Source organism: Neovison vison, chromosome 2 (genome assembly GCF_020171115.1).
Source record: "Neovison vison isolate M4711 chromosome 2, ASM_NN_V1, whole genome shotgun sequence".
In the NCBI taxonomy this organism is placed as follows: domain Eukaryota; kingdom Metazoa; phylum Chordata; class Mammalia; order Carnivora; family Mustelidae; genus Neogale; species Neogale vison.
The window spans coordinates 94030987-94057933 of record NC_058092.1 but is presented as its reverse complement, the minus strand read 5'-3'; the positions used below and the strand labels follow the sequence as shown (position 1 = coordinate 94057933).

Here is a 26947-nt window from a genome sequence, read left to right as displayed (position 1 = left end):
ACACCAGGACATGGGCTCTGTGCCGATGAGGCTATCTGGAGAGCACCGCCGGGGTGCTGGTGGTGAGGCTAGCTTACTGGCCAAGTGACATCCGAGTCCCCTGACCTCTGGGCCCTCCCAGGGCCCTGCCTGCTCGTGTTTTCCAGAGCCTCGCTCAGGAAGCACAGGGCACCCCACAGAAACAAGAAGATGGCGCTCAACCCGCACAGAACGACAGTTTATTCAGTGGTATGGGGAAATGAAAAAAACAAACACAAAACCCTACTGTATTTACAGTAACAATCAAACTGTACAATCTGATGGTTAGTATCAAGTTAGCATCCAGCATCTTTGTATTTTTTAAGTCAAGTCATCAGTAGTTAAAAACCAGTTAAATTTTTAACCCTTTGTAGGAATTGCTGAGGGGAGGGTTCAAGGGGAGAATCCATGGCAGAAAACCGAGCAACCAGCCTTACACGTGAGAAACAGAACATTTTTTTCCCACCCATAGCCTCTTTTTCTAGCCACCTGCTCCAGAAGAAAGTCAGTGACAAGTGGGGAATACATGCTCAGCGTACACGGTAACTCAAATGAACAGTGGTTGGCAAAACTGGGGTGGCAGGAGGAGAGGAGGCAAGAGATGAGAGCCTGGAGCGAGGGAAAGGGCTTCAACCCCCCCACGCCAGGAATGCTGGGCACCCACCTGACCTGTCATGGCCACATCAGACCCCCTGGGACCGGACACGAACCCATCCCAACATAAAAAGCAAATAAATAAAAATATATATTAACTCTCTCTTCGCAGGGAGCTGAGGATGGGTGTGGCAGAAGGGGAAGAAAGAGGAACAGGACCTGGTCCTTTGAAGAAGAGAGCCAATTCCGAAAAGGGGTTAAAAATAGAACACATCTCGGAGACCACAGTAATCAGACAAAATGGGATTTGTCTGATCTTGCGGGGATGGCTGTGTGGACACCAGAACCCGGACTTGAGACCTGTGCTTGAGACTTCTGGGGGCAACTGAGCCAGCCCTGGCCTTACTCTTCCTCCCTGTCCCACCCACACCACAGCAAAGAAGCGCAACTGAACATGTGACTGGCCTTCCCCGGGCAGGTCAGGCAGGGAAATGAAGCACTTTTGGGTCAGCGAACTGAGCAAACACCTGGGCTGTAGCACATGGCCAGAGTCCAGGGAAAGGAGAGGGGCTGGGGTGGCCCGGCCTCCACCCAGGGGCACGGGTTCCCCTCAAAATGTGTTCATGCAGCATTTGGGGGTCCGGGGGCGCGGAGTCCTTCGGCCCCCTCTCCGGACGGGGCTTTTTCAGTTCCTGGGAGGGGCAGCACAGGCAGGGTGAGGAGTGCCCTTGTCTTTGATGCCCTCACCACACTGAGGCCCGCCGGGGTGCAGCCGGCAGGGCTCGATGCCCTGGGCGCATGTGGCTTTGTCCTTTCCTTTTGGTGATGGCAAATGAGGGGCAGACCCCCCGAGAGTCCCTCTCCTCCCAGAGGCACAGCAGATGGGAAACTGAGGAGAGGCTGGGAAGTATCCTGGGAGGTCCTATCCTCTTTGGGAAGGGAAAGGGGAGTCAGTTTCCAGCATATAAAAAAAATTAATCCCTGAAGTCATGAAGAGTGGAGATCCTTTTTTAAATTCTTTTTTTCCTCTTTTCTGAAAAACTTTGTCTTGGAGATGTTGGCCCCAGGGGTCCAAAGTGCAGTGAAAGGGATGGTGGGGGAGGGAGTTGGCACTAGATGGCCTTGGGTGGGGTGGGTGCCCCTCCCGGCAAGGCCCAGGCTCCTCAGATGGACGTTTCGTCGCTGCTGCGGGCAGGCGGTGGGGAGCAGGGGCAGGATAAAGCACAAGACAGGAGTGGGGCATGAGTGCAGCTGGGGAAGGTAAAGGAGCCGCAGGGTGTAGGAACCACCGGCCCAGGGTTAATGCAGGAAGTTAAAGAAGAGAAATCTGGAGAGGCAGGAAAGGAAAGTGACAGAAAAGGCAGACAGGGGGTTAGTTGGAGCAGAGAAGACAGTGAGAAGCTTCCACCAGGAGAAGGAAACAGGAAAGCAACCCCCAGCTCCCCACCCTCCCTCACTTCGCCTGATGCAGGCTGAGCTGACCCCATGGGCCCCCATGGTTTGCGGGCACATCACAGTAAGGGAGCTGGGCTACACCAACCCATTGGTTCCCCGACTGCCAGCCACAGCAGCCTGGGGAGGCCTGGAAGTGGCTCTGAGCCCAGCCAGGGGCTCTGTGGGGCTGCCCCCTGTCCCACCCAGCCAGCCCCACTCACTCGGAGCCCGACGAGTCCTCATCCACTGTGCCTGCCTTGATACTCATGGCGATGGGCATGACCCCGTTCAGCTGCTCCTGGAGACTCTGCCGGGGAGGAGGGCGGGGAGGGGGCCCGCCCCGGCTGCCCTCGCTGGCTGAGGAGCCCCTAGAAGACCCTGTGCCTTGCTCCAGGGGTAGCCGTAAAAGGCTGCTCTTCTCACTGATGGTGGGCAGACACTTCTTCTTGAGGATGCCTGTGGGCCGGGGTGGGGGGGCAGGCACCATGAGGAGCAGGCGGTGGGTCAGGGAGCTGCCCTAGAGAGCCCTACCAGCCACAAGGCAAATGTGAAGTGGGAGGCTGCCAAATGGGGGACCATGGCAGCCGGGCATGCCCCACTCACCTTTGTGAGGTTGGGCAGAGGGGCCTGGAAGGGGGCCAAGGGACCCCTCCCGAGGCAGGACATCTCCATTCTCCCACGGGCGCTCCTCAGAGGCCCCATTGCCACTACTCTCCTTTGCTGTGGTCCCAAAGTCTCCTGGCCAGGGGGCCTTCCCGGGCCCTGGGCCCCCATCTGGTGGAGAAAGGATGTAGATAAGGCCCAGAGAAGGCAGACAACTAGGAAAGTCACCACCCCGGGAGTCCCTGGCTCTCTGCCCTCCCACTGCCCCCTCAAAGGCCACAGCCCTGGCGTTGGCCCACCCTTGGGGGTACTGTGCAAGGGCAGTCTCTCGGCGCCAGGCCCCAGCAGGCTGTCCCAGCCCGGCTCTCCAGGGAAGACGGCCCCTTCCTCCTCCTCTTCTTCCTCCTCCTCGCTGTCTGACGAGTGAGTAGAGGCATAGGAACCACTCTGGTCATCTTCCAGGGATAGGTCACTGTCAGAGTCTGTGTCAGGGTCTGGGAGACAGGGAAGAGATCAGAGCTGACCCACCCGCCTCTGCACGCCCTCCGCGAAAGCCAGGCAGCTGCCCCCCGACCAGCCAGCACGAGCTTCCTTTCTCACCATGCTGCTGATCTTGACCTTCCAGGAATAGGCTGCCTGGGTCCCCCAGGCCGGGGGGCCCTTGGCCGGGGTTAAGTGTGGACTCTTCCCTGAGAAGACAAGACCATGCTGGAGGGCTCAGCCCAGCCCCTTGCCCAGTGTCCCATTCTTTTCTCTCTCTCCGGGTTCCCAGTTCCTGCCCTGTGCCCCTCCTGCTTCTAATTTAAGTTGTCACGCATGTCAGCTCCCTGTGTGCTATACGACTCCCAGCAGGTGCCTGGCCTGGCCTCCAGCCTGCGTGGTGCTCTGAGCCCCTTGCCGACACCCCGAACCCCAATGCTCACCTCAGCAAAAAGGGGATGTAGCTGGGCTGACTCTTGCCCGAGCGGCTGGCACTGTGCAGAGAGCCGGCTGAGTCTCCGTAGGGCTGGTACAGCCGCCCATCCGCATAGGGGCTGGGGCAGTTGTAGGACTAGGCAGGGAACGGAGTGGTCAGTAAGTGGGGGAGCAGGATGAGACGGCCCCAGGATGGGGAATGGAAGGGCCGAGGGAGCTTGCCCTAAGGTCTACCTCTCACATGCCCAGCTCTGGAGGAGAGAGGCCCCATATCTCAGCCACACACAACCCCATATCAGGGCCTGGTAGTGGATGTAGCTCTGACCTAGCTGTGCAAGCCCCATGCACGCTAAGCACCCTGGACTCAGCTCCACAAGACGGCTACCTGGTAAAAGCTGGTACTAGGAATGATCTTCCAAGAGTGGGAGACACAAAATTTACCAAGATGCGCCAGGGATTCTCAGACGTAGGGTACCCATGACTGCATCACTTGTCTTGGCCCCTTCCTGGCCTTGTTCTTCCTAGCTTCACTCCCATCTCTCTTGAGTCAAACCCTCGCCAGCCCCAAATCCTGCTCTTCCTGGGCCACACATACCATTTCCCCAGCCCTTCCTCCTCCTGAGAAAGGATGTTGGAGTGCAGAAAGAGTGGGGCACAAAGCACAGAGAACAAGCTCTCTGGGGCTCCTGCCTCTTCCTCCCGGCCCCAGAGCCCTCCATGTCCCTGGCCCCCGGCCCCCTCACCGAGGTCAGGGTGGACTTGGTGGTCAGTGCAGGGTCAGGGCTGGCCTTGCGGCTGCAGGCAAACTTGAGAGCTTTCCGGACCTCCTTGCTAAGCACCACGTAGGAGAGGAGGATGAAGGGGCCCTGGCAGGCAACAGGCAGCAGCTAAGTGCCCGTCTGGGCCCCCACGGCCAGGTCCCACCCCCCACCTCCACAGGGCACAGTCAGGCACCTGGACGCAATTGCAGGCAGCAAAGAGGTAGTGGAAGAGAAGGGTGTCACTGTTGACAGACAGCAGTGCCAGCAGCCACGTGGCGCTCAGCAGCAGGAGGACGGCAAAGGAGGGCCGCAGGCCTGAGCTGGAGAGGCGGGGCTGTGAGCCCGGCCCGGAGGCCCCCTGCACCACCGCCAGCCCACTGCCCACTGCCCAGGCACTCACACCCCATACTCACACGGGGCCTTTCTTCTCGAAGCCCTGCCGCTGGGCAGCACAGGAGGCCCGGGCCGCCAGGATGTACAGAAAGACACTCATCTGGCGGGGCAGGAGATTGGGGAGGGGCATCATCAGGGGACAGACAGCTCCTACCCCACCCCACGGGGGCCCAGCAGTGGGGTGGGCCACTCCTGAAGGGGACCCTGAGGACACACAAAGCCTGCTGGCCCTCAGCCCACTCTCTGACACCTACTGAGACTGCGAAGGCCACAGGACCAGCAAAACTCCAGATGAGCGTGTCGTAGATGGACAGCCAACAGAAGTCCGGGTTCCCATAGCCCTCAGGGTCCAGGCCCACAGCTAGACCTGGGGGTACAGTGACAACAGCAGGGGAAGCAGTGGTAGGGCCTTGGGAATCAGTCAGGGGTCACGTGGGCTCATGGGGCCAGGTACAGGGGATGAAGGGCTCCACCCATTCTGTGTCCCTGCCGACCTCTCCAGGATGGGGGACCCAGCCCCTGGTGGGAAGCATCAGGGGCTGAGAGGAGGACTCGGCCTGGGGCACAGGGGCGTGGATGGAGAGAACATGGCATGAAGGTGGACCCTGGGCTTGGAAATGTAGAGCCTCAGACCGGGAATGGGGTGGCAGTACCTGTGATGAAGGCGGGCACGCCCCAGCCCAGCATGTAGTAGAAGCGCATAGGGCCAGCATTGACGTCGCGCACCTCGGTGAGCGCCCGGTACAGGTGCAGGGCCTCCAGCAAGGCCCAGGAGAAGGTGCAGAGGTACAGGAAGTGCAGCAGGATGGCAATGACTGTGCAAGCAAACTGGGGGCCCAGCCACGCCAGGTCAGTGACCAGGGCACCCCCAGGGCACAGATTCTGACTTATTAGGCAGACAGGGAGGGCCGGGGTGTTGGGTGGTGCTTTGGGAAGTGTGGGCCAGAGAGAGGTACTTCTAGGGTGCCAGGGAAGTGAGGGGGAGCTCGAGAACAGGAAACCGTGGGCTAGGTGTGGGGCTGAGCTCATCGGAGCTGCTGCTGCAGAAGCAGGGACTGGGGCAGACAGCCAGGGAGGACTCCTAGGCAGCCAGGGAGGACTGCGAGCTATGGATGGTTTCTGGGTAAGGAAAGAGGTCTTACAGGGAGGTCAGCCTGGTTGATTCCTAGGAGGAAGACCAGCTGCGCCAGGCCCAGGGCAGCAGTCAGGTTCCGTCGGATGCCATGCTGGTTGGAGCGGAGGGCACGCAGGACTGTGAGGAAGAGGAAGGCGAGCAGCAGGGCAGCCAAGGTGACCCCTAGGGCCACGTAGGTCAGTGTCTTCAGTGGCAAGATCTCCCCATTCTGCAGGGCAGGGGGGCCAGGAGAGTTAGGAAGGGCTGGACCTGAGCATCCAGCCCAGAGCCCTGGGCCCCCACCCCTAGCTCCAAGCATGCCCCTGGCCCCCCAATCCCCTACTGGGGGTCTAACCTCCCGCCGGGACACATCCATAAGCACGGCAAAACTCGTCATGTGGTTGCACTGGCAGCTGACATGGCTCTCGTTGCGGAAGACGACCTCACAGCCTCGGGCTGACCAGCCACCAGTGCCGCTGACCCTGTGGGAGGGGAGGCAGAGTCAGGAGATGAAGAGGGGAAGGCGCCCAGGGACCTGGCTCTCTGCCCAAAGTCCAGTGCAGGCTCACAGGATGGAATGGTTCCAGAAGACACAGATGGGCTTGGTGCGTTCTTCTGTCTCCAGCAGCCTGAACTGCACGGTGACCGGCTTGTCCAGGGCTCGGGGCAGCAGCTCCTCGTCATCATGGACGCTGATACTCACCACAGGCGTGTTGATGACCGGCCGTTTGGGGACTCTGATGAGGAACAGGTAGGCATACGGTCACTAGGGCCGTCTGGTGGCTGAGGGGACACCCCGCAATGCTGGGGGATACCCCCAGCCCCGGCCTCTCTCCATGCTCCCGCACTCACCCGCCCTGCATCCCCACCCCATCCTCATCTCTTCGGCCGCTCACCTCAGGCTGCGCTTGTCTGGGTCGTAGTTATGGGGCAGCAGTCCAGCCAGGGTGCGGTAGATAATGACACTGGCCACGGCCTCACCCTGGCTCAGCTCCGGGTGCCGCCGCTGACGCCGGGCCAGCTCCTCAGGCTCCTGGGCCTCTCCAGGGCCCGCAGGCCGGACCATAGTTGGTGTTTCTAGGATCAGGACATTCTCCACTCAGCTGGGCCCTGCACAGACGCCCCAGCCATGCTCCCGACCCCCACTGCAGCTCCCCACTGACCTCGAAAGACAGAATCAGGCAGAATGACCGTCGTCTCAAGGTCTGGGGGCCGTTCCCCACGCAGCGCCTCATAGCGGGGCAGCTTGGCCCCAGCAAAGTTCCCCTTGTCCAAGCGAACCACAGAGATGACTGGGGAGAGGGTCACAGTTCAGACCCTCGGCCAGGCGGGTGGGCACCCAGCCCAGCAGGCCATGCCTGGGGTTCTGTGCACAAGCCCCGCCCTGACCCAGGCTCACCAATGTTGGGCGTGACGATGGTGAAGGGGTTCAGGTAGGTGTGCCGCATGTTCTGGGCCAGCGCGCTGGCGTAGGCCTCGTAGTGCTGGAGCAGCCAGGCCGTTCCACCCTCCGTCTGCTGGATCAGCTCCCAGTGCCGCTTGTTGGCTGCGTCTAGGAGGGCACTGCCCACCCGCAGCAGGTTCTAGGGTAGGCGTGGTCATGGTGCTATAACCCGGGGCCTTCGCATCCCCGCCACCTGGCACACCTGTGCCTAGACCAGCCAGGGCGACCCATCCGAACCATGCCCTTCCCTCAGACCTTCTCTCCTCCTTCTGCAGCTAAGGGCTTCTGGGCCCTGGTCCTGGACCCCCACCCAGGTATTAGAGGCTGACCTCTCCCCACTGTGGCACAGTGGGCAGGGCCTCTGCTCCGAGGAGCCTGGTCACACCAGGCCCCAATACAAACATTAGTTTCTACCAGCACCTTACTAGAAAAAGGGCTAGAAAGAGATACTCTAAATTCCACAGCTCAAGGGAGCTCCTGCAGGCCTCAGGCTAGCAGGGAGGTCCCTCCCCAAAGGCAGGGATGGCCCCCAAGTTGCCTCAGGAACAGGCTCACTCACCATGACCCCCATCTAACCAGCCAGCCCTGCCCCATCCAAGCCCCACCTCGGTGAAGTGCACATCTTGTGTGGCGGACAGCCCAAAGCCCCGCTGGGCGCTCTCGTGCGCCAGCAGCCGTGTGGCCAGCTGGTAGGCCACCTTGACGTCGCTGCCAAAGTAGCCTGCTGTGTGCTGTGTGGCATTGCGCAGAAGCAGGGCTAGTCGCTGGGAGCGCCCAGAGTCCAGGCCCGATTCGTTCCACTGCAGCCGCTCAGCCTAGGATGGAGCCAGACAGAACAGGGAGCAAGGGAGGTTAGCACAGGAGGACAGAGCTAGAACTCAGGAATAAAAGGGCCTCAGGAAAGGGGAGAAGTGCCACTCCATGTGGAGGCCCTGGGAGGTAGGGCCTGGAGTTTCAGAAGTCCCTCTCTCAAAGCCGGCAGCAGGGAGGGGAGAGAGGAGCTAGCGATGAAGAGATTGACTTACAAAGCCCTTCAGCTCTGAGAAGGTGACCGATGTGCAGTTGAAAAGGCTTGGGGGGAGCCACCCCCTGTGCTCATCACAGTGGCGCACGGCAGTCCCTGGGGGAGGAAGCCCAGAGGGCAGGCCTCAGGAGAGATACAGGAGGCTTCCAGGACCTGCCTGAATTCCTGGGGTCCAGCACCTCGTGGGCCAGAGACAGGAACAAGCCAATAAGGGCCCTGCCCTCCTGCAGCCCAGCTCAGAAGAGGAAGACAACTCTGGAGAACACTAGAGCCCAGACCTTTGCCAGATTGGCCCGAGGGAGGACTCCAGGAGTACGGGGTGTGTGTTCTCAAGACCCCAGCATCGCTGCCCCTATGCTGCCATCAGTCTGGGCTCCCTGCCACTCTCTGCTTATGAACCCTGATCATCATTGATCCAAGGACCAGCACCAACCCCCATCCTGGGGGGGGGGCGTCTTACACCCAACAGCCCCTAATCCCCAGACTGCCTTCCTTGTGAGTGGCAAGACTCCCATTCCAGGGCGTGAACTGCAGATGGGAACGCTGTTTGATTCCTCTTTGAATCTCTAGAATCCATCCCCGTGGCAGGCATGCTGCAGCTTTGTCAGCATTTTTCATAAGAGTTCAAAATAGAGGTGCCTCTCATCCCGGCAACTTTGGGAGCAGAGGAACAGAGCACCAAGGAAGGAAGGGACATGAAGTCTCCAGAGAGAGATCCCGGGATTTGCAGCCAGGGGCTTCCCACCCTCATCCCAGGGATGAGAGACTGAGTCCACAGTATCACATTCTAGGCTTCCAGCACCTACCAAAGGAGCCTTTGGGGCAGGGGGCAGCAGCAGGCAGCCCAAAGCGGGTACGGGGCCACCAGATCCCAGCCTCGATGGCCCGTGGACAGCTGTCATAATTCACTGCAAGGAAGCACACAGGGTCACCCAGAAGCAGCTGCCCCCCGGAGCTTTGCTTGGGCTTCCAGCCCTCCCTCAGCAGCCTCAGGCCTGCAACCAGCCCCTGCTCCTGGCCTCCCTGGCATGCTGGGACCTGGCACACAGCAGGAGAGCCACCGACCCATCGTGGGAATCCTACCTTCACAGCCATTGGTGGTGACCTCAGCAAAGGGGTTGTCACAGCGGTCACACTGGCGCCCAATGACGCCTGGCTTGCATGGACACTGGCCATCCTCGGGGTCACAGACGCGGGACAAAGAGCCCGTGGGGTAGCAGTCACAGAGGAGGCAGGTGGGGCTGCCTGGGGGCCGATAGTGGTTCTCCTGAGAGGGAGGACAGACAACATGGATCACTGGCTCAGGCTCTGTCTCTCCGGGATGCTCACGGGTCTTTTAGGTTGTGGCCCCTCTAGAGAGAGGTTCGCTGACTTTAGGTCCCCCCAGGAGTGGTATTCAAAATATTTAGGGGCCCCTGGGTGGCTCAGTCAGCTAAGTGTCTGCCTTCAGCTCACGTTATGATCCCAGGGTCCTGGAATCAACCCCCACATCGAGCTCCCTGCTCAGCAGGAGTCTGCTTCTCCCTCTGTCCCTACCCCTATCCTGTGCACACAGGCTCACTCTCACACACTCGCTCTCTCTTGCAAAAACAAAATCATAAAAAAAAAAATTTAACTAGTAAAAATTTGCAGGGTAGCCCATCAATAAGACACCACCAGTCAGAGTGGGCTGCAAATGGCCAGTACAGCTGGCCTAGAGCTCCATGGTAAAGTACAGGTCTCGGGTCCCCCCAAACAGCAGACACAGAAGAGCACGTGGCCACCTGTATCCCCCATCATAGGAAGAGCACATAGCCCTGAGCTCTCTGTGGGAAGGCTTTCCCCACTGCCTCCCCTCATGGGCCCAGATGGCCATGTGGAGGCCCAGGTCAGGGCAGTCACCTTGCAGTGGCACTCGCCGCTTGTCTTGTTGCAGTCTGGGTCGAAGCCTTTGCTGACGTCACAGTTGCACGGGCCACACGTGGGGTGTCCCCACCAGCCTCGGGGGCAAGGTTGGTCAATCCTGCAGAGAGGGGCCCAGGCAGAGATGAGCTCCCTCTGCCATGCCTGCCTGCTGCAGCCTCGTGTGACCCTTCTGATGGTGGCTGTAGCTCAACCCAGTTCCTGGTGCTCTAAGGGGAACCCCCCCCACCGCCTTAGGGACAGGCTGCTGCACTTCCGGGTCCACTCACCTGGTCTCACAATATGGCCCAAGGTAATTTTGGGGACACTCGCAGGTGTAGCCATGGGGGGCGCTGGGCTTTCGGATACACACAGACTGATGCTCACATGGGTTCAGGTCACACACATTAGTACAGTTGTCACCATAGTAACCTAGGATCGTAAAGATGACAGAGGGTCAATCCCTACCCTTCCCTGGCACTTTGTTTAAACCTGCCTTCACTCTGCCACCTTCCACCTGTGAACCCTACAGGCTGGCCACAGCTTTGTAGTGCAGGAGACACGGCTCAGAGAGGTCATGTGATTGGCCTTGGGCCACACAGCAGAGCTGAAGTGAGACCCCAGGACGTGCCCACCTGCTCATTTCCCCGGGCCCCTGGCACACCTGGATCACAGCTGCAGGAATAGCTGTCCCAGTCATCACTGCAGTAGCTGTTGGCAGGACACGGGTTCGAGTCACAGGGGTCTGGCAGGCTGCAGCCTGGCTCCACATTGATGCTCTCCCCGCGGCTAGGGTCCAGACCGCTAACCCCCTCGGGCGTCTCGCTTACCCTCACGCCCTGGGAGGGACACAAGCAATGTTGGCCCTCCATGAAGCGGGCCTCCTGATGGAGAGGAGGGGAAGACAGACGAGGCCGCCCACCTGCAGACAGCCCCGGAAGCCGCGGGTCACGCCACCGGCCGGCCCCGGCACTCCCCCGACGGTAATGTTGCTCAGGTGCAGCCCATGCAGCCGGGGCCCGAGGTTGCCCTCTGCCCGCTGCTGCCCATAGTCGAAGGACAGGATGGCATGGCCGGGGCCCCCACTGGCTCCTAGTGCCAGCTGTGCATGGTGCCAATCGCCGTCATTGGCCCGGCCTGGCTCCAGCCGAAGAGACGAGGCCTGCAGCCCTGTGCCCTCCACACTCAGCACCACGTGGCCTTCCCTTAGCTTCACCAAAAGAGAAGAAAAAAGGGTCAGCAGTCTGCCTTCATCGGCTCTTCCAGCACACTGCCCTTCTGCTGGACCACCAAACCCATCCTCTGGCACCGCTGAGGTCCCAGAGGAAACGGTCTTATTTCCCCTGCAGCCAATAGATGGCAGCAGTGATCCAACAACTGGACCGAGAGGCTTCTGGCTTGGAAAAAGGAAAGACCCCACCCAGCCCTCTAAGACCTGGCCGGGAGGCTACCCTGGCCCAGCTCAGGGCCTGCCTGCCCCCTACCCCTCCCTGCTTCACCTGCAGGGTGATGGTGCTGCGCCCCCTGGTGACAGCCTGCAGCAGGACACCGTTGGCCTGACGCGTGCGGAACATGAGGCTGAGGTGCCAGGGCTGGGAGATGGGCAGTGAGAGGCCGTGCCAGGCCACCAGGCTGCTGCCCAGGAAGCGCTGCGGGTTGGCCATTTCTGGGAAGGCAGATAAAGGCAGACTCTGAGGATGGAGTGGCCAAGTGCCCCAGGGGGTGTGATGCTCAGAGGGGCAGGCTCCGCTGGAGGTAGGGCACTGCCTCTCCCAGTGCCCACGCCCCGAGCCGGCCCCGCCCTCCAGAACATTTACCTGTCCAGGGCCCGCCCCACACTGTGCCCAGGCCTGCCTCTGACTGGGCCCTTTGTCTCCAACGCTACCCTCTCAGGGCTCTGCCCAGACACGCTTTTCCGCCCACAGCCCAGCTTGGCTGGGCCCTGCCCAGTGCCTTCCCCGACCCTGCCAGCGTTCCCAGCATTGTTGACAGCTCCCGGGCCTTGGCCGCTGCTGGCAGCCTCTCCTACCCTGGGCACAGCTCTTGCCCCCGAAGCCCAGAGGACACTCGCAGCTGAATGCGTCCCACTGGTTCACACAGGTGCCCCCGTTGTTGCAGGTACTGCTGTCACACACGTTCTTCTTGGCAGGGCAGCCTAGAAGGGAGAGAGAGGGGCTCCCTCGGGGCTCCAAACTGGAAACCTGTGGCCGGAGGGGCCTCTGAAACCCCCACCACGTCCCCATACCAGCACAGCCCTCCTTTCCACCCCAGGCTTTGGGCCTGGCCCCTGCCCCAGGCTCCCATACCAGGCACAGTGCCATTGTTGGCAATGAAGTCGGCCATGTCCACATGCCGGCTGTCCACCTGCAGGTTCCTCATGCAGCCCACAAAGTGCCGAGTGCGGACCGGGAAGCTCTCAGGCAGGTCGGGGACCCCACCCAGCAGCAGGGGCCCTGTCAGGTCCAGAGACCTGGAGAAGCAAAAATGGGGGGTCTTCTGGCTCTTCCTTCTCCCCTCTCCCTGCCACCAGGCCAGGGAGACCAAGAGCCCAAGGGTCCCTGAAGAACAGCACAGGGGAAGGGAGGCACCCCAACCTGGAGCTGCTCTCACCTCACCTCATACCCACCCTCCAGACCCTGCTCTAATCCCCTATTCTTGCCGCTTCCACTCCCCTCCCCAGACTCCTGTAGAAGGCTGAGCAGGGGCCAAGGGAAGCAAGGGGAGGGAGGGCCTTCACCTGGATTGGTTTCCATTTCCAGGCCCCCTCAGGCTCACCATCTCAACCTGCCCTCCCTACCTGGTCCCACACTGCACCCCATGCCCCAGCCCTCCCCCAACCCCACTCACTTTTTGCTGCCCCCCTGGGTGCCCTGGGCAGCACAGGAGTAGTTGCCCAGGACAGCTCCAAAGCGCAGGGCCACCCCCGTGTCACAGCCATCCACAGTCACCACAGCCACCTTCTGTTCCGATGGGCCCTGTGGGAGCCCCGTCTGCCCTAACAGTGGCTGTGGACAGAGATGGCAGACAAGGAGAACCATGAACAAGGAGCTCACAAGGTGCACGGGCCAGGCACAGAGACACCAGCACCTGCAAACATTCTTTTGTACACACACGTTTGCATGTATACACACATGCACATTCAGTGTGCTCACAGGACCTACGTGCTTACCTGCCTTCCTCAACAGTGTCTGGAGTCCATGCCTGTCTAATAGGACATGGAGCATCGAGCACCACACAGTGGTAAAGGGGAACGGCCCAGCCCACCCACCTCCCTCCCTTTCAGCCAGAAGTGCCGTGACCAGCCGCCCAGCCCCCAGATAAAGCACCCCCTCAGTCTGAACACCTGAGGCAAGGACAGAAGCTACTGACTCCGACCCCTTCCGACACCCACCTTATTGTAGTACTTCAGCTGCACCGTGTGCCACTGGCCATCACTGACCCCTCCAGGCACGAATGGGGACACGGTGGTGGTCGACTCCCCTGGGGAAAAGACCCAGGTGAGCTGGGATAGCAGATGAGGGCTGGGAATGGGGAGGGTATGCTCATGGTTGGGACCAGACCCAGGTTTGGCTGGGGGGAGGTGTGTGTGTGACTTGGGATCAGAGGCCAAGACACCTAGGGCCTCTGGGAGATGGACAAGGACGTGCGGCAAACGGGGTCACCTGCAGAGAAGGTGAGCTGGACCTGCTCCTGGATCACCTCGAGGGCCACAAAGTCATGCTTCTCGTTGAAGCGTCCGTTGTATAACAGCAGCCCGTCACGCTCCTTGGTGGCGAACCTGAGCGGGAGTTGAGGGTAGGGGGCAGGGAATGGGGCACCTAGCTAATCCCAAACACTCCAGCCACCTAACCAGCCCCTGATCCTACGCAGAACCCTCTAAAGGGCTGACACTGTGGCCCTTGGCTCCATGGGCCTTGGAGCTCAAGTGTGGATGATGAGCCCACACCGGATCTGAAACCAGACCCCTGACCCCATGGCTCCCCACCCTTGAAAGTGGGTAGGAGGAGCAGTCAGTGCCCCAGGTGGGTGAGGAAGGGCTGCTGGCACAGTGCACAGGCAACTCGAAGTGCTGACCTGGCTCTGCCAACAGCCTGCTCCCAGCACTTCCGCTGCCTGACCTCTTACTCTGTCTGTAGAAGGGGAGACACCCCAGGCTCCCACCACACTCCCTTACCGCACCCCCCCCCGCCCAGTGCCCAGCCACTCACGAGAGGGCCAGGGTGAAGTGGAAGCGCTGGCGCAGGCCACGGAAGGTGATGAAGGAGCGGGCAGGGAAGCTGCGTGTGGTCACTTGGCAGTAGGGCTTCTCGAAGTCTCCAGATGGGCAGTCGCACTTGAAGCCACCCACCAGCAGGTTGACGCAGGTGCCCCCATTCTTGCAGACGCCTGGCGTGCAACGGCCTGAGCGGGCACTCACCTCACAGTGCTCACCTGGGCAGGGGGAAAGGCAGGGTAATAACCAAGTGCCCGAGAAGGTGGAGGGGAACTGGGATGTCTCCCTGGGGCCTAGCCATCCCTCCGTCAACAACACTCCCAAGTTCTCCCAAGCATCCTCACCACCCTCCCCTATACTGCTGCTCTGCAAGTTCTTGGAGCTCCCAGGCCCTTCTGTACTCCTATTTGGGGCTCAAGCGCACAGGTCTGCCGGGTCCCCTGGTCAGAAGGCCCAAGTCCTAGTAAGCCTCTGACTCCCTGACCCCCTCCGACACAGCTACTGAGCAAGCTGGGGGGTGTTCTGTTCCCACAGGGGTGAATGTGCCTGAAGGAAAGAGCCTGCAGGACACCAGGGCTGGCGCCGAACCCTCTTCCTCCCTCCCTCCCACTGGTGCTTTTGTCCCTGTCAGGCGCCAAGATCAGTATCCCTCACTGCGGATGAGACTAGGCTTTCACTTGGATTGTCAGAGTTCTGGGTGGAAAGGGGGGGTAGTTGGGGGTGTGTGAAGCTGGGGACTCTCAGGAATGGGGCAGAGAACTCCCACCCTGGGCCCTGCGGTCCAGACTGAGGCCCTCTGTGCACTTGGGAGATGCGACAGAGCGGGGAAAGGAGCCTTGGGAGCAGACCAGGATTTTAGTGGAGGAGCTGAAAATTCCAACAACATCAGATGGAAAATCCACCCCTTTCTCTCCCTCCCCATTCCCAGATTCTAGAGATAGGTTCTCAGCTCCTGTGCCTAGTGACTGGCTCTTGTTTCCATGGCAACTGTTGTTCGCCTACTCTAAGCCCCCCTCCCCATCCTCTTGGACAAAGACTCCCCTCCCATCCCCCAAACCCTCCCCTTCCTTCCACCCCCACCCACAGCAGCAGCTGAGAGGAGTCAAGTCTGGCAAGTTCTGGGCAGGAAGATGCAGCAGGGAAGGCAGTGGGGTCTGCCTGCCACTGCTGGCAGAGCCAGTGGGCATGGCTGTGAAGGAGAAAGAATAAGGCCTAACCATCTGGGAAGGAAGGGCCCAAGGAGGAGAGGAGAAGGGGGTGTCCTGAGGAGAAGCAGGATCCTGCGGGGGCAGGAGCACAAAGCAGAGTCAATGAGCCTACTGGGGAGAGGCTGGGGAGGGGATGTGTAAAGACCCAGGTCACAGGCCCACAGGAAGGCCTCACCCTTCTTCCAGCACCTGGGCAGGAGTGGAGCTCTTCTGCTCAGGGTCACTCAGGTACAAGGACTTTCTGAAACAATCCTGCCCTGCACCCAAACCCCTCCAGTTTCTTCTATGCCATCCCCTCAATGCCTGGGAAGGAAACCACAGCTTATAGCCCAAAAGGTGACTCTCAGCAATGGCGGAGACCAGGCCCAGGCCCAGGCCCCGCTTCAGAGCTAGTTAAGCTGTGGGGTGAGACTCAGAACAAGTCACCTGATGCCAGGGGTCTCTTAAATCACAGCCAACACCTTCCAAAGACTAGCTCTTTACATGTATTAAGTTAATTAAATTAATCCTTATAACCGTGTTATGATGTAAGTAGATTCATTATCTCCATTTGAAAATAACTGAGACACAGACAGATTCAGTAATTTGCCCAAGGTCGTGGCAAAGCTGGAATACAAACCCAAGGGGGCTGCGTCTAGAGCTGGTGCTGGCCTCACTTGCGCTGCCTGAGATGGGGGCGTGGAAGGCGAACTCTGAGAAGAAGGGCTCCCCCCCACTCCTTTCTCCCCAACAGGTGTAGAAAAGCAATTCAGATCTGCCTAGGGCCAGGGTAACCTCTACCTTACTCTGGAAGGAAGGAGGCTGCCCCGGCCCTAGGCCAGGTCTGCGCCTGCGCTGTGGTGTCCGCCCTGCAGGCCCCGCCCCCAGCTCGCCTGTGTAGCCGTCGCGGCAGAGGCAGGTGTAGCCGCCCTCCCGGCTGCGGCAGCGCCCGTGGGGCCCGCACGGCCGTGAGTAGCAGAGGTCCACCTCAGTCTCGCAGTAGTCTCCCGTGAAGCCAGGCGGGCAGCGGCAGCGCAGACCTCCGACAGGGTGGATGGGCCGGAAGAGCACGGAGGAGGAGGCGATGAAGGGCGCGGAGGAGTCAAAGCGCAGCACGGACACACAGCGCATGTAGTTCTCGCAGGGCTCGCGCAGGCAGATGTTGTCGTCGAAGGGCAGCACGCGCTGTGCCGAGATGGCTGTGAGCAGGCTGCGGTTGAGGTACAGGCGCTCCTGCAGGTCCTCAGAGGGCAGAAAGGGCGGCCCGCCCCCGGGCCCCGGCGGCTGGCCCACGGACAGGCTCACATTGAGGATGTGGCCGCCAGGGGCATCGGTGTCCCGCTGCACGTTGAAGACCACCACGTGGTCTGGGGGGGTGGCCAGCGTGGCCGCCACCGCCTGGATAAAGAGCCCCAGTAGGGGGGAGAGGAAGCGCTCTGGCGACATGTCCTCTAGGCGCAGCGTGATGCTGTGTGTGAGCATCTCATCCGTGATGATGGTGACACGCAGTGCACACTGGGCGGTCACACTGTGCACGCCGTCTGCAGAGAAACCACATGGGTCAGTACCTGACGTGGAGCTGGGGAGGGCGGGGATGCCAAGCCATAGACCTAGCACTGGGTAGGAGCGCCCGGAGAAGGGAGGGGGAGCTAAGATCTAGCCCACACACCCCTGCATTGCTCAGTTGCCACAATGGACTCCCTTTTCTAATTGGCAAAAGGGGCCCAAGAAACTACATGTATGTCACCTGTAGACAAGTCACACCTTGAGGGATCAGCCCCCATAGACACTTAGAGGGAATTGATTTTCAGAAGTTCTCTTTGCATACTTTCCCAAAACCCTCCGTTGTGAAGAATGGTACATTTTTTAATGTTTGTGCACCTTTTCCCTGCCCAAGCTGTGAGTCTGGCTCTCTTATACCAGACTGGGCTTCCCTGCACAAGAACCCGATTTTGCCTATGTCTTACCTTTCTATAGGGCCCAGAGCACCACGAGATACCCACAAAAACAATCATCCTACCCCCTCCGCCTCTATATCTCAACACTACCATACCCCTGACCCTGTCTGTTCTCCCTCCTCCCCCACCAAAGCAGAGTGGGGGGTGAACTGGGTCAGTGGGCCACCCAGTCCCCCTCCCACTGAGCCCCATAGCTGCTTGGGCGCAGGCCTACTATCCCCATAGCAACGCCCCACACAAAGCATTCTTCCTACCCAACTCTCCAGGCTGCTGAAGATAGCCGGGGGCGGGGGGCTCACCCCAGGAAATCCAGCTGAGCCACCTACCAGAGGCTGCAGCACCCATTGCCTGATGCTGTGAGGGATCTGGGGGGCAGTGATGACAGGGCTGGGCAGCTGTCCAATCTGAAAGCCCAGAAGAGCCCCACTAGGCTGATCCCTCCTCTAGTCTTGGGCCTCCAGCTATTCATCGCCCACTTGGCTCACACATCGTACCCGAATGCCTGCCACACCTGTGGGCCACACACTCACTTATAAACAGCCAGGTGCTAACACACTCTAGTGTCTCTCTCCACCCACACTCTAAGCCCAGAAATTCCGTGCACACCTGAATGCACATATACATGGCAGTGGATTTTGTTTAGCTCTGAGATGAAAGCTGGAAGCCAGTGGGGAGGGGGAAATGGCTTGGCAGGGCTCTAAATGGTATTCATGTTTTTATTTATTACAATGTCCTACACATAGTAGGTGTTTAGTAAATAATGAGATGTTGATGGCTCCATAGTGAAGAAATGGTCTTTAAAATACAGTGGGGTGAGGACAGGGGGGCGCCTGGGTGGCTCAGTCATTAGCATCTACCTTTGGCTCAGGTCATGGTCCCAAGGTCCTGGGATCGAGCCCCACATAGGGCTCCTGGCTCAGAGGGAAGTGTGCTTCTCCCTCTACCTCTCCCCGCAACTTGTGCTCCCTCTGTCTCATTCTCTCTCAAATAAATAAAATCTTTTTAAAAAATAAAAAATAAAGCACAGCAGGGGTCCCAACTTGATGTTGAAAAGGACTCCCTGGCAGGAATGGGTCAGGAGATGGTGTTTCTGGGGTGGGGTGGGAGTGAGAGAGGAACCTGGGAATAGATTCTGCTTCTGTGCCACACCTATTTGAGGTGGCTAACTACCCCAGGCAGCTCAGTTGAGCCTGGGAAGGCTGAAGGCAGAGACCCATCTAAGCCCCGTTCTCAGTCCACCCACCTGCCCTCCAGCCTCATCACCTGAGACTGCCGAAGCCCGCCAGCTCTCACCAGCAAGCTTGCTTGTCATTACCCACTCCTGCTCCTCCCATTCCTGTCTACAGCCACCGAACATTCTGTGCCTTCCCACCTGGCCTACCCAGATACCATGCCACAGTCCTCCTACTTCTCTCACCTCCCCAAGCTCACCTACTTTAGGAAGCCTGCCCAGATCGATGACCTCAGGCTCTGCTTCCCTCCTTTCAGACTACCCTGCACTGGGGTATGGAGCTGGCACAGGCCTCTTGTGTACTTGGTGCCTCTGCCCATTGATTCCTTGATGGGATAGTCCCTCCAGGCAGAAAGTGGCCCAAGAGTCCACACAGTGCCCCTAACTGATTAGGGAAGGGAGGAGGCAGTCAAAGCCCATGAATGAGAGAAACCTCACCAGCACTCAGCCCTGGGAACAAGCGCTCCTCCCTGTGCCTCCCCTCGGCAGTCCCAGGCCCCGCCCATGCCCCTCACCCAATGTGTCTCGTTGCTTCCCATCTGGTCTACCATCTGTGGCCACCTGCCCCCTCCTCTGTGGTCCCCCATCCCCAGCAATCAACGTACTGCTCAATCCTTGCTCTTTGTTCCTCTCCCCTGCCTTGACCTGGGTCACCCCTCAGGTGCCCAGGCAAGGTGGGAAGAGGGGTCCCAGGTCCCAGATTGTGGCAGAATCAGACTCCAAGCCTCCCTCCCCTGGCAGATGTGCCAGAGGAAGCCGTAGGCCTGGATAGGGTCTGCTGCTCTGGGAGCTGACCGGACCGTGCACAGGAGCTCCTGTGTGTCCCAGGAGAGTAAGAAAGAGGCAGGGAGAACTGGGGCTTCAGGAGAGCCGTCCAGCCAGAGCTGGGGCAGCGTCAGCCCCAGGGAACAAGAGAGGGGGAAGGCAGAGAGCACACATGTGGAGACTGAACAGGGGAAAACAAAGATCCAGGAAAAAAAGCCAGCAACGGAGAAACTGGGAAAGGGGGAGAGAGCCACACAGGAGATCAGGAGAAGACCACAGAGAGGGGCAGAGCAGGAGGGCCCCTATGGGCAGGGGCAGGGGCAGGGGCGGGAAAGAAAGAGAGACAAAGAACAAGAGAAGGGAAACAAAGAGGCAGTGGGAGTCAATTCCCCCTCACCCCAGCCTCCCTGAACTTTAGGGTTGCCGTGGTGACTGCCTCCAAGGGTCAGGGCCGAGGGGACAGGATGGGGCCAGGGCTAGAGGGCCAGCCTGAGGCCTTCCCTCCTGTTCTAGGGGAGCTGTCGTCAGGGGCTCTGTCCTGGTAGGAGCCTGCAGGTTGGGCGGGGCCTCCTCAGTGTCCTGCTACTCTCACCTAGGACAGGCTGTGGGGAGGACAAGAGGAAAAGCCCCTTCTTTTCCATCCCTCCCTGCTGCTTACTTCTCCCAGCACAGAGAAGGATAAAAGATCCAGGAACTCCAGCCCTTCCCTTGCTCCTGGAGGGAAACTGAAGCTTCAAGAGGCACAGAACCATGTCCATGACCTCTAAAAGCTCACATGCCTGGGTTCCCAGGGCCACCTGAGGAGTGGGGCAGGGGAGGCACCTGTCCGGGAAGGACCCAGAGCGAGGAGGGCGCTGAACCACACCCTGCATCCCACATGCCTCTCATTCCCCTCCAGGCCCAGACTCTCTGGGGTGACAGGAGTGCCAGTCTCTTCTCTTCTATCCCTCCCTGATGTGTCTGGAGTGGGGTACCCTGGCCCATCCATCTGCGGGGTGCCCGTGGTTCCCAAGCTTGGGGAAGGGACTCAGCAACCTGGGGCTGGCCCGCTCCTTGCCACTCCCCATAGCTGACGGAGAAGACAGAATGCCGCCCCTACTCAACTCTCCTCCCCCAGTCCTCTGTCCAGGGAGTCTGCAGGCTGAGCGCTTGGCCAAGCAGCAGGAATGCCCAGCCTGGGTCCTGGCCAGGCTCCCACGCCCCAGGACTCTGTTCTTTCCCCACCAGAGCAGGGGGCTCTACCCTCAAAGGCCACCAGTCCCCTTGCTCATCCTGGTCCCACACCCCATTCCCTGAGCCCAGACTGGTCACAGCCAGCAAAGAAGGCCCAGCATCCCCAAAACAGCTTGTGGGGTGGCAAGGGGGCCCAGGAGGCCTCAGCCTGCCCCTGGCTTCACTGCAGCCCCTCCCCCAAGCTGGACCCCGAACGAACGAACGGTGGCCTCTGACAGTGGGGTCTGTTTGGATAGAGACAATAAGCTCTGGCTTCACTTCCTGCTGGAGCTCTGAAGGGGTAGCCAGGCCAGGCTCTTTCTGCCTGGAGGGAAAAGAATGCACTAGACAAAGTCCCCCTCAGCCAGTCTGGGGCTCAGCCGGCAGCCAGAAGGGGCCAGAAGAGGCCCGACTGCGGGGTCCTGACCCCTTGGCGGCAACCCTGTGCCCCAGCGCCCTCCACTCTGTCAGAAGGCTGTTATGAGATCACAGGAATACCCTGCCAGGCATGAAGGGGTGCTGAGGGGGCGGCTTACCTCCCCCTCCCACACACCACAGCCTTCTCTACCCCTCCCCCAGCTCTCCTGGCCCCCCAGTTCTCCACGCGCCTTTTTTCACAATCTTGGCAGCCTTAGCTAGGGCAGCCTCGCAACACTTCCCCGCCACGTCACACAGTGGTAGGCAGGGGGCAGCCAACCAAAGCAGTCCAGCCCAGCCCAGCCTGGGGCGGCAGGCAGGGCCCCAGGATTCCTAGGGCTCCTTCCCAAGCTGCTCTGGCCCCTCAACCTCTGTGCCAGGCACTGGGCAGAGAGGCAGGTCAGCAGTTCCTCCTTGGACAGCTGCCCAGGCCCTCCCCCAGGGGTCACCCCCACCGATGCCACCTGGGCCCTTCCTTACCTGACACCAGCACGCTCATGATGGCCTCCAGAGGACGGTTGTTGTCCAGTGCCCGGCTCAGCCTCAGCTCGCCTGTGGAGGCATTGAGCAGGACCAGGCTGAGTTCATTCCCCCGCTCAAAACTGTAGGTCAGGCTGTCTGAAATGTCAGGGTCATGGGCAGGCACGCGGCCAATGGCACCCCCAGGGAAACTGCTTGAACGGTTGGTGACATAGTTGTTGAAAAGGATCTCAAAGTTGCCCAGCACAGGTGGGTTGTCATTGCGGTCAAGCAGGCGGACGTGGACTGTGGCCCGGCTCACCAGGGGAGCCGACGTGGCCTGGATGACCAGGATGTATTCGGGCCGGTCCTCATAGTCCAAGTCCACCAAGGCAGTCAACTCCCCAGAGAAGATGTCCAGCTGGAAGACCTCAGGGATGTTGCCCTCCACGATCTGGTACATGATCTGGGCATTGGTGCCTTCGTCGGGGTCAGTGGCTGTGACGCGGGCCACAGCCAGGCCAATGGGGCTGTTCTCTTCCACAAACACGTCAAACTCGTCCTGCTCGAAGACAGGTGGATTGTCATTCACATCCAACACGGTGACCGTCACTTCCATGGGCGTGCGGGCTGGAGGCATCCCCTTGTCTACCGCATATGCCCGCAAAACGTACTGGGCCACGTTCTCACGGTCTAGCCTCCGAAGGGTTCTCACGATGCCTGACGTGGACTCTACGATGAAGTCACCATCTCCATCATCGCCCCCTTGGAAGGTGTAGAAGACCCTGCCATTAAGGCCAGAGTCACGGTCAGTGGCTGAGATCTGCAGGACACTGGTGAAGGGGGGCACATCCTCATAGACGCTACCTTGGTAGGAGTCACGCAGGAACTGTGGGGCGTTGTCATTCACATCATTCACCAGGATCTCTAGGTAGGTGGTGTCAGACTTCTGGGGGATGCCATTGTCGCGGGCAGTGATGGCCAGGGTATAGGACACTTGGTCCTCATAGTCTAACTCAGCCTGGGTGGTGACAGCCCCTGTGTCGGCATCAATGCGGAACTGGGGGATGCTATCCTCCATAAAGTAGGTGATGCGGGCATTCTCACCTGTGTCCTCATCCGTGGCGCTGATGAGCACCACCGTGGTGCCAGCGGGCCGGTCCTCATTGACGTTCACTGTATAGTGGGAGCTCTGAAAGACTGGACGATGGGTGTTGGCATCTGTGACATTCACTACCACCTGTGCCGTGTCCTGCCGCGTGCCGTCAGATGCTGTGACCGCTAGTACATATTGCCGCTCAAGTTTGTAGTCCAACGGCAGGGCAAGTGACACCAGACCACCACCACTCTGGCTGGTGATGGAAAAGCGGTTGCGGGTATTGCCGCTGGTGATCTGGTAGGTGATGACACTGTGGGCATCACGGTCCACAGCCGACACTGTCACCACGCTGGTGCCCACGGCCGCATCCTCATTGAGTCTCACAGTGTACTCTGGTTGGGTGAAGGTGGGGTTGTTGTCATTGACATCTAGGATGGTCACGCTGACACTGGCTGAAGCAGTGAGCATTGGGGTGCCATGGTCCCGGGCTTCTACCCCAAAGCTATAGAAATCCACCTCTTCCCGGTCCAGCTCAGCTGCCACAGAGATCCAGCCTGTGCCATTGTTGATGGCAAAGGGGAAGTCATGTCCAACCCCAGCAAGGCGGTATTCCAGGCGGGCATTGTCACCTGCATCAGCGTCGATGGCTTGGACATGGAGAACCAGATAGCCTAAGGGGACACTCTCCAGCACAGTAGCCTGGAAGGGCGTGCTGACAAAGATAGGGGCATTGTCATTGATATCCAGGACTTGCACTGTCACTAGGCCAGAGACGTTGGAGAGCGGGGGGCGGCCACCATCCTGTGCCCGAACCCGGAGGGTATACTCCTTGGTTGTCTCATAGTCAAGAGGGCTCACCACGTCCAGAGCCCCAGTCTGGGCATCCAGATAGAACTGTCCCCGAGCATTGCCACTCATGATGCTATAGTGCACCAGAGCATTACTGCCCTTGTCTCTATCCGAGGCTGTGACGCGGAGTACTGGGGCCCCCGGGGTCACATCCTCGCGCACCTGGACCACATAGCGCTTCTCACTGAACTGAGGGGCATTGTCATTGTCATCCTCCACAGACAGGAACACAGCAGCCGTGGCGCTCCGTGGTCCCGGGTCCCGACCCTGGTCACTTGCCTCCACTGTCAACTGATAGGATTCTACCTCTTCCCTATCCACGGGGCCACGGGTTCGGATCACCCCAGAGCGAGGGTCAATCTCAAAGACTTCTGAGGGGCTGCCACCAGGCCCCTCCAACAAGCGGTACAGAATATTGGCATTGGGAGGGGCATCACCGTCTGTAGCTCTGACAGTGAGCACCTCATAGCCAACCTCCAGGTTCTCCCTGAGGCTCTCCTTGTATTCCTGCTGCTCAAAAACAGGGTCGTGATCATTGGTGTCTGTCACCAAAATGGTGAGTGTGGCCAGGGCACTGCGTCGGGGCATGCCGTGATCCTGCGCCGTGACCCTGAAGACGTGGGTGCTCTTGGTCTCCCGATCCAGCTCTTCCGCCGTAGTTACAGCGCCGGTGATTGGGTCCAGAGAGAAGAAATGTTTGGAGCGGCTATCAAAGAGGGCATCCATGGTATACTCAAGCCGGCCTGCCTCACCCTCATCTGGGTCAATGGCCCGCAGGGATGCCACCGGGGTTCCAGCTGGCTGGTTCTCAGGCACTGTGGCCTGGTAGCTGGGGGGCTGGAACTGGGGGGCTGTATTCACATTCCTTTTCCAACGCCCGCCCATGGATTCTTCTGTTGACCTTTCCCCTGCCCTGAGCCCTGGGGTCTGCATCAGCTTGCAGGACTGGCATCTCAGCCGTGGAGCCTTTAAGCACGGGTGTTCCTGGGGCAGGGTGAGTTTGCCCTGTGGGGAGAGGTGGCCTCCAATGCCCAAGAGGCGACAGCTCCATGGGCAGCCTTCAGGGGCTGGTGGCAGAGGGATGTGAGCTCCGGATTCTGGACACCAGACCCTGAGACCGTCGTGGTGGGGCACCAGGTGGCCAGTCAGCTCTGTCCCTGCATCCCTGCAGCGGCTGGTGTAGAGCCAGAGGTTGGAAGCTGAGGATGGACAGAGCCAGCCCACGGGGGCACAGGCCCCTGAGGAGCCACGTCCCCCGGGCCCCAGGGAACGACAGGGCCCCACTTGGTCTCCCAGCAGTGGCGGCAGCAGCAGCAGCAGTAGCAGCAACAGCGGCAGCAGCAGCGGCGGCGGCGGCGGCGGCGGCAGTGGCGTTGGAAGGGGGGCGCGGGCTGCCCGGCTCTGCATCTCTCCCTGCTCCCGGCCGGCCGGGTCAGCGGCGGCGGCGGCTCCTCCTCCGGCTCCAGCCGGCCCCGCCGCGCCTCATGCCCGGGCCGGGGCGCCGGTCCCCGGGGGCCACTCGAGCGCCCCTCGGGGCCTGCGCCTCGCTGCCTCGGCGGGGCCCGGCGCTTAGCCCTCCGACGCACCCGGGCTCGCACCGCTCCCGGCCCGCGCCCGGGTCACCCCGACCACCGCGGGCTGGCGCTGCGCCTCCACTTGCGCGCCCGGCTTTCGCCACCTGCGCCCGCGGGCCCCGCGCGCCCCTGGCCCTGCCGACTCCCCGAGCCCGGAGGTGCCCCCTTCGCCCCCACGGGATGGCCCACCTGCGTCCGCGTAGCTACGCACCCGGACCCCGGCCCTCCTCGACGGCCCCGCGCCGCCCGCTCGCGCCCCGCGTCCCCGCCGCGACTGCTGCTGTCGCCGCGGCCGAGGGCCCAGCCCCACGATCCCTCGCCTCCCCGGCGGGCGGGCGGGCGAGCTCTGCAGAGCGGCGGCGGCAGCCGCGGTGGCGGCGGCTCATTACCATAGACCTGCTCGCGCCGCCGCCGCCTTAAAGCGGCGACGCCAGCCGCACCGAAGGAGGTGGGCCCCACCCAGAGCCCTCCTCCGCACCGACGTTCTAGGATTCCCGCTGGCCAGACCTCCATTCCCAATCCCTCCCCAGGCCTGCCACTGGGCGGGTGACAGATCCCTACCACAGGTTTGAGAGAAATTAACAGTCAAAAGACAGACAAGGAATGAGAATAATGGTGATAGTATCTTAAGTATGCTTAGAGGTTTTCAAAAACATTTGGAAGGGCTCTCAGAGGCCAAGGGCCGACTTCACACAGCCTGCACCTAGGATGATTGGCAGCTGATAAAAGCCCTTGGGGTCAGGATAAGACTGAGCCAAAAGGGCCCTGTTCAACAGTATAAAGCCTCCCCCATATTCCAGAAAGATACCCCATCTCCCTGGCAACACCCACTGAAGTCCTAAGGCCCCCATCCCCACACCTATTCCAAGTTGTGATCTAACTAGGATGCCCCTTGGGGTCCAGCTGCTGGGCAGAATGACCCCAGTCTCAACTGGGACAGCACTCGGACTTTTCAGGAGGAGCAAAGTTGGGAGTGTCGAAGCCAGAGCTAGCTGGTATAAACTAAACTACTAATATTACTGGGCTCTGAAGCCCAGGAACGGTGAAACCTGTACAGGGTCACAAGGTGGTTGAGGGATGAAGCCAGGCTTTAGGATTCAGGTTTCCTAGATCCAGACTGGTGGATTTCACCAAGCTGGTGCCTGGAGAGATGACCTCTTGCCCCCTCCCTCCTTCCCCATCAGTGTCCAGCTGCTGTTCCCCTCTTTCCACTCACAGCTTTGTGATTACCAGTGAGTTCTGCCCAGTGCCCAGTGTAGGTCTGCAGCCTGAACCTTCCACTTGAAAGGGGTGTGCGGGATTCCAGGAGCCCTGAGAGTGGCCCAGGCTTGAAAACTGGAACATGAAGAAGAGCCAGGCAGTGCTGGTGGACAGTGATCCCGATGGAACTGCCCTCTTTCATACCCCACCCCGGGACTTGTATCCAGGAACAGTAGGGCCACCTGGGTCCGGTGCCAGGGGTCTGGTCAGGCAGTATGAGGCCTGGCCTGGGGAGGGGGTTAGGGGTTTAGTCTCAGCCCCCACCCCATCCTCTGGCTGTGTGATCTTGTTCAGAGTCAAGTACCTCAGTTTCCCTTTAGTAAAATGAGGGAATTGAATAAGGATGCATGGTTTCCAAAAGTTTATTTAGCAGGAGAATCTGTTTTTCTGATGAAATTTGAAGTGGGAGCCCAAACTAAAACACAGATAGCAGTGGTGTTCCTGGGATGAAGTGCAGGTCAAGGCCTTGCCCTGTCCCCGCAGCTCTACCCACCAGTACATCCCTGGGTCACCTAATGGGGCTTATGCGCTGGAGGAACCCA

At 60.1% G+C, this 26947-nt stretch overlaps 1 protein-coding gene across 2 annotated transcripts; it reads right to left on the bottom strand.

The window, feature by feature from the left end:
- Positions 1 to 201: 201 nt before the first annotated feature.
- Positions 202 to 25200, bottom strand: CELSR2 (cadherin EGF LAG seven-pass G-type receptor 2). Of its 2 annotated transcripts, XM_044238833.1 has the most exons (34): positions 21645 to 25199; positions 16475 to 17122; positions 14390 to 14612; positions 13844 to 13959; positions 13573 to 13661; positions 13029 to 13186; positions 12488 to 12651; positions 12211 to 12336; positions 11681 to 11847; positions 11104 to 11391; positions 10846 to 11020; positions 10472 to 10613; positions 10182 to 10302; positions 9384 to 9567; positions 9107 to 9208; positions 8302 to 8396; positions 7882 to 8091; positions 7232 to 7415; positions 6996 to 7124; positions 6729 to 6909; positions 6402 to 6569; positions 6188 to 6314; positions 5861 to 6061; positions 5372 to 5546; positions 4973 to 5085; positions 4739 to 4818; positions 4519 to 4645; positions 4308 to 4430; positions 3573 to 3700; positions 3250 to 3338; positions 2949 to 3143; positions 2650 to 2820; positions 2268 to 2502; positions 202 to 1939 (listed from the first exon to the last, which is right to left on the bottom strand). In XM_044238833.1, the coding sequence occupies exons 1-34, from the start codon at positions 24976 to 24978 to the stop codon at positions 1912 to 1914; spliced, it is 8796 nt and encodes a 2931-aa protein (XP_044094768.1). In that variant the 5' UTR covers positions 24979 to 25199; the 3' UTR covers positions 202 to 1911. The 2 variants fall into 2 exon arrangements, with proteins under 2 accessions (XP_044094768.1, XP_044094769.1); XM_044238834.1 differs by lacking the exon at positions 2650 to 2820 and having other exon boundaries at positions 21645 to 25200.
- Positions 25201 to 26947: the final 1747 nt, after the last annotated feature.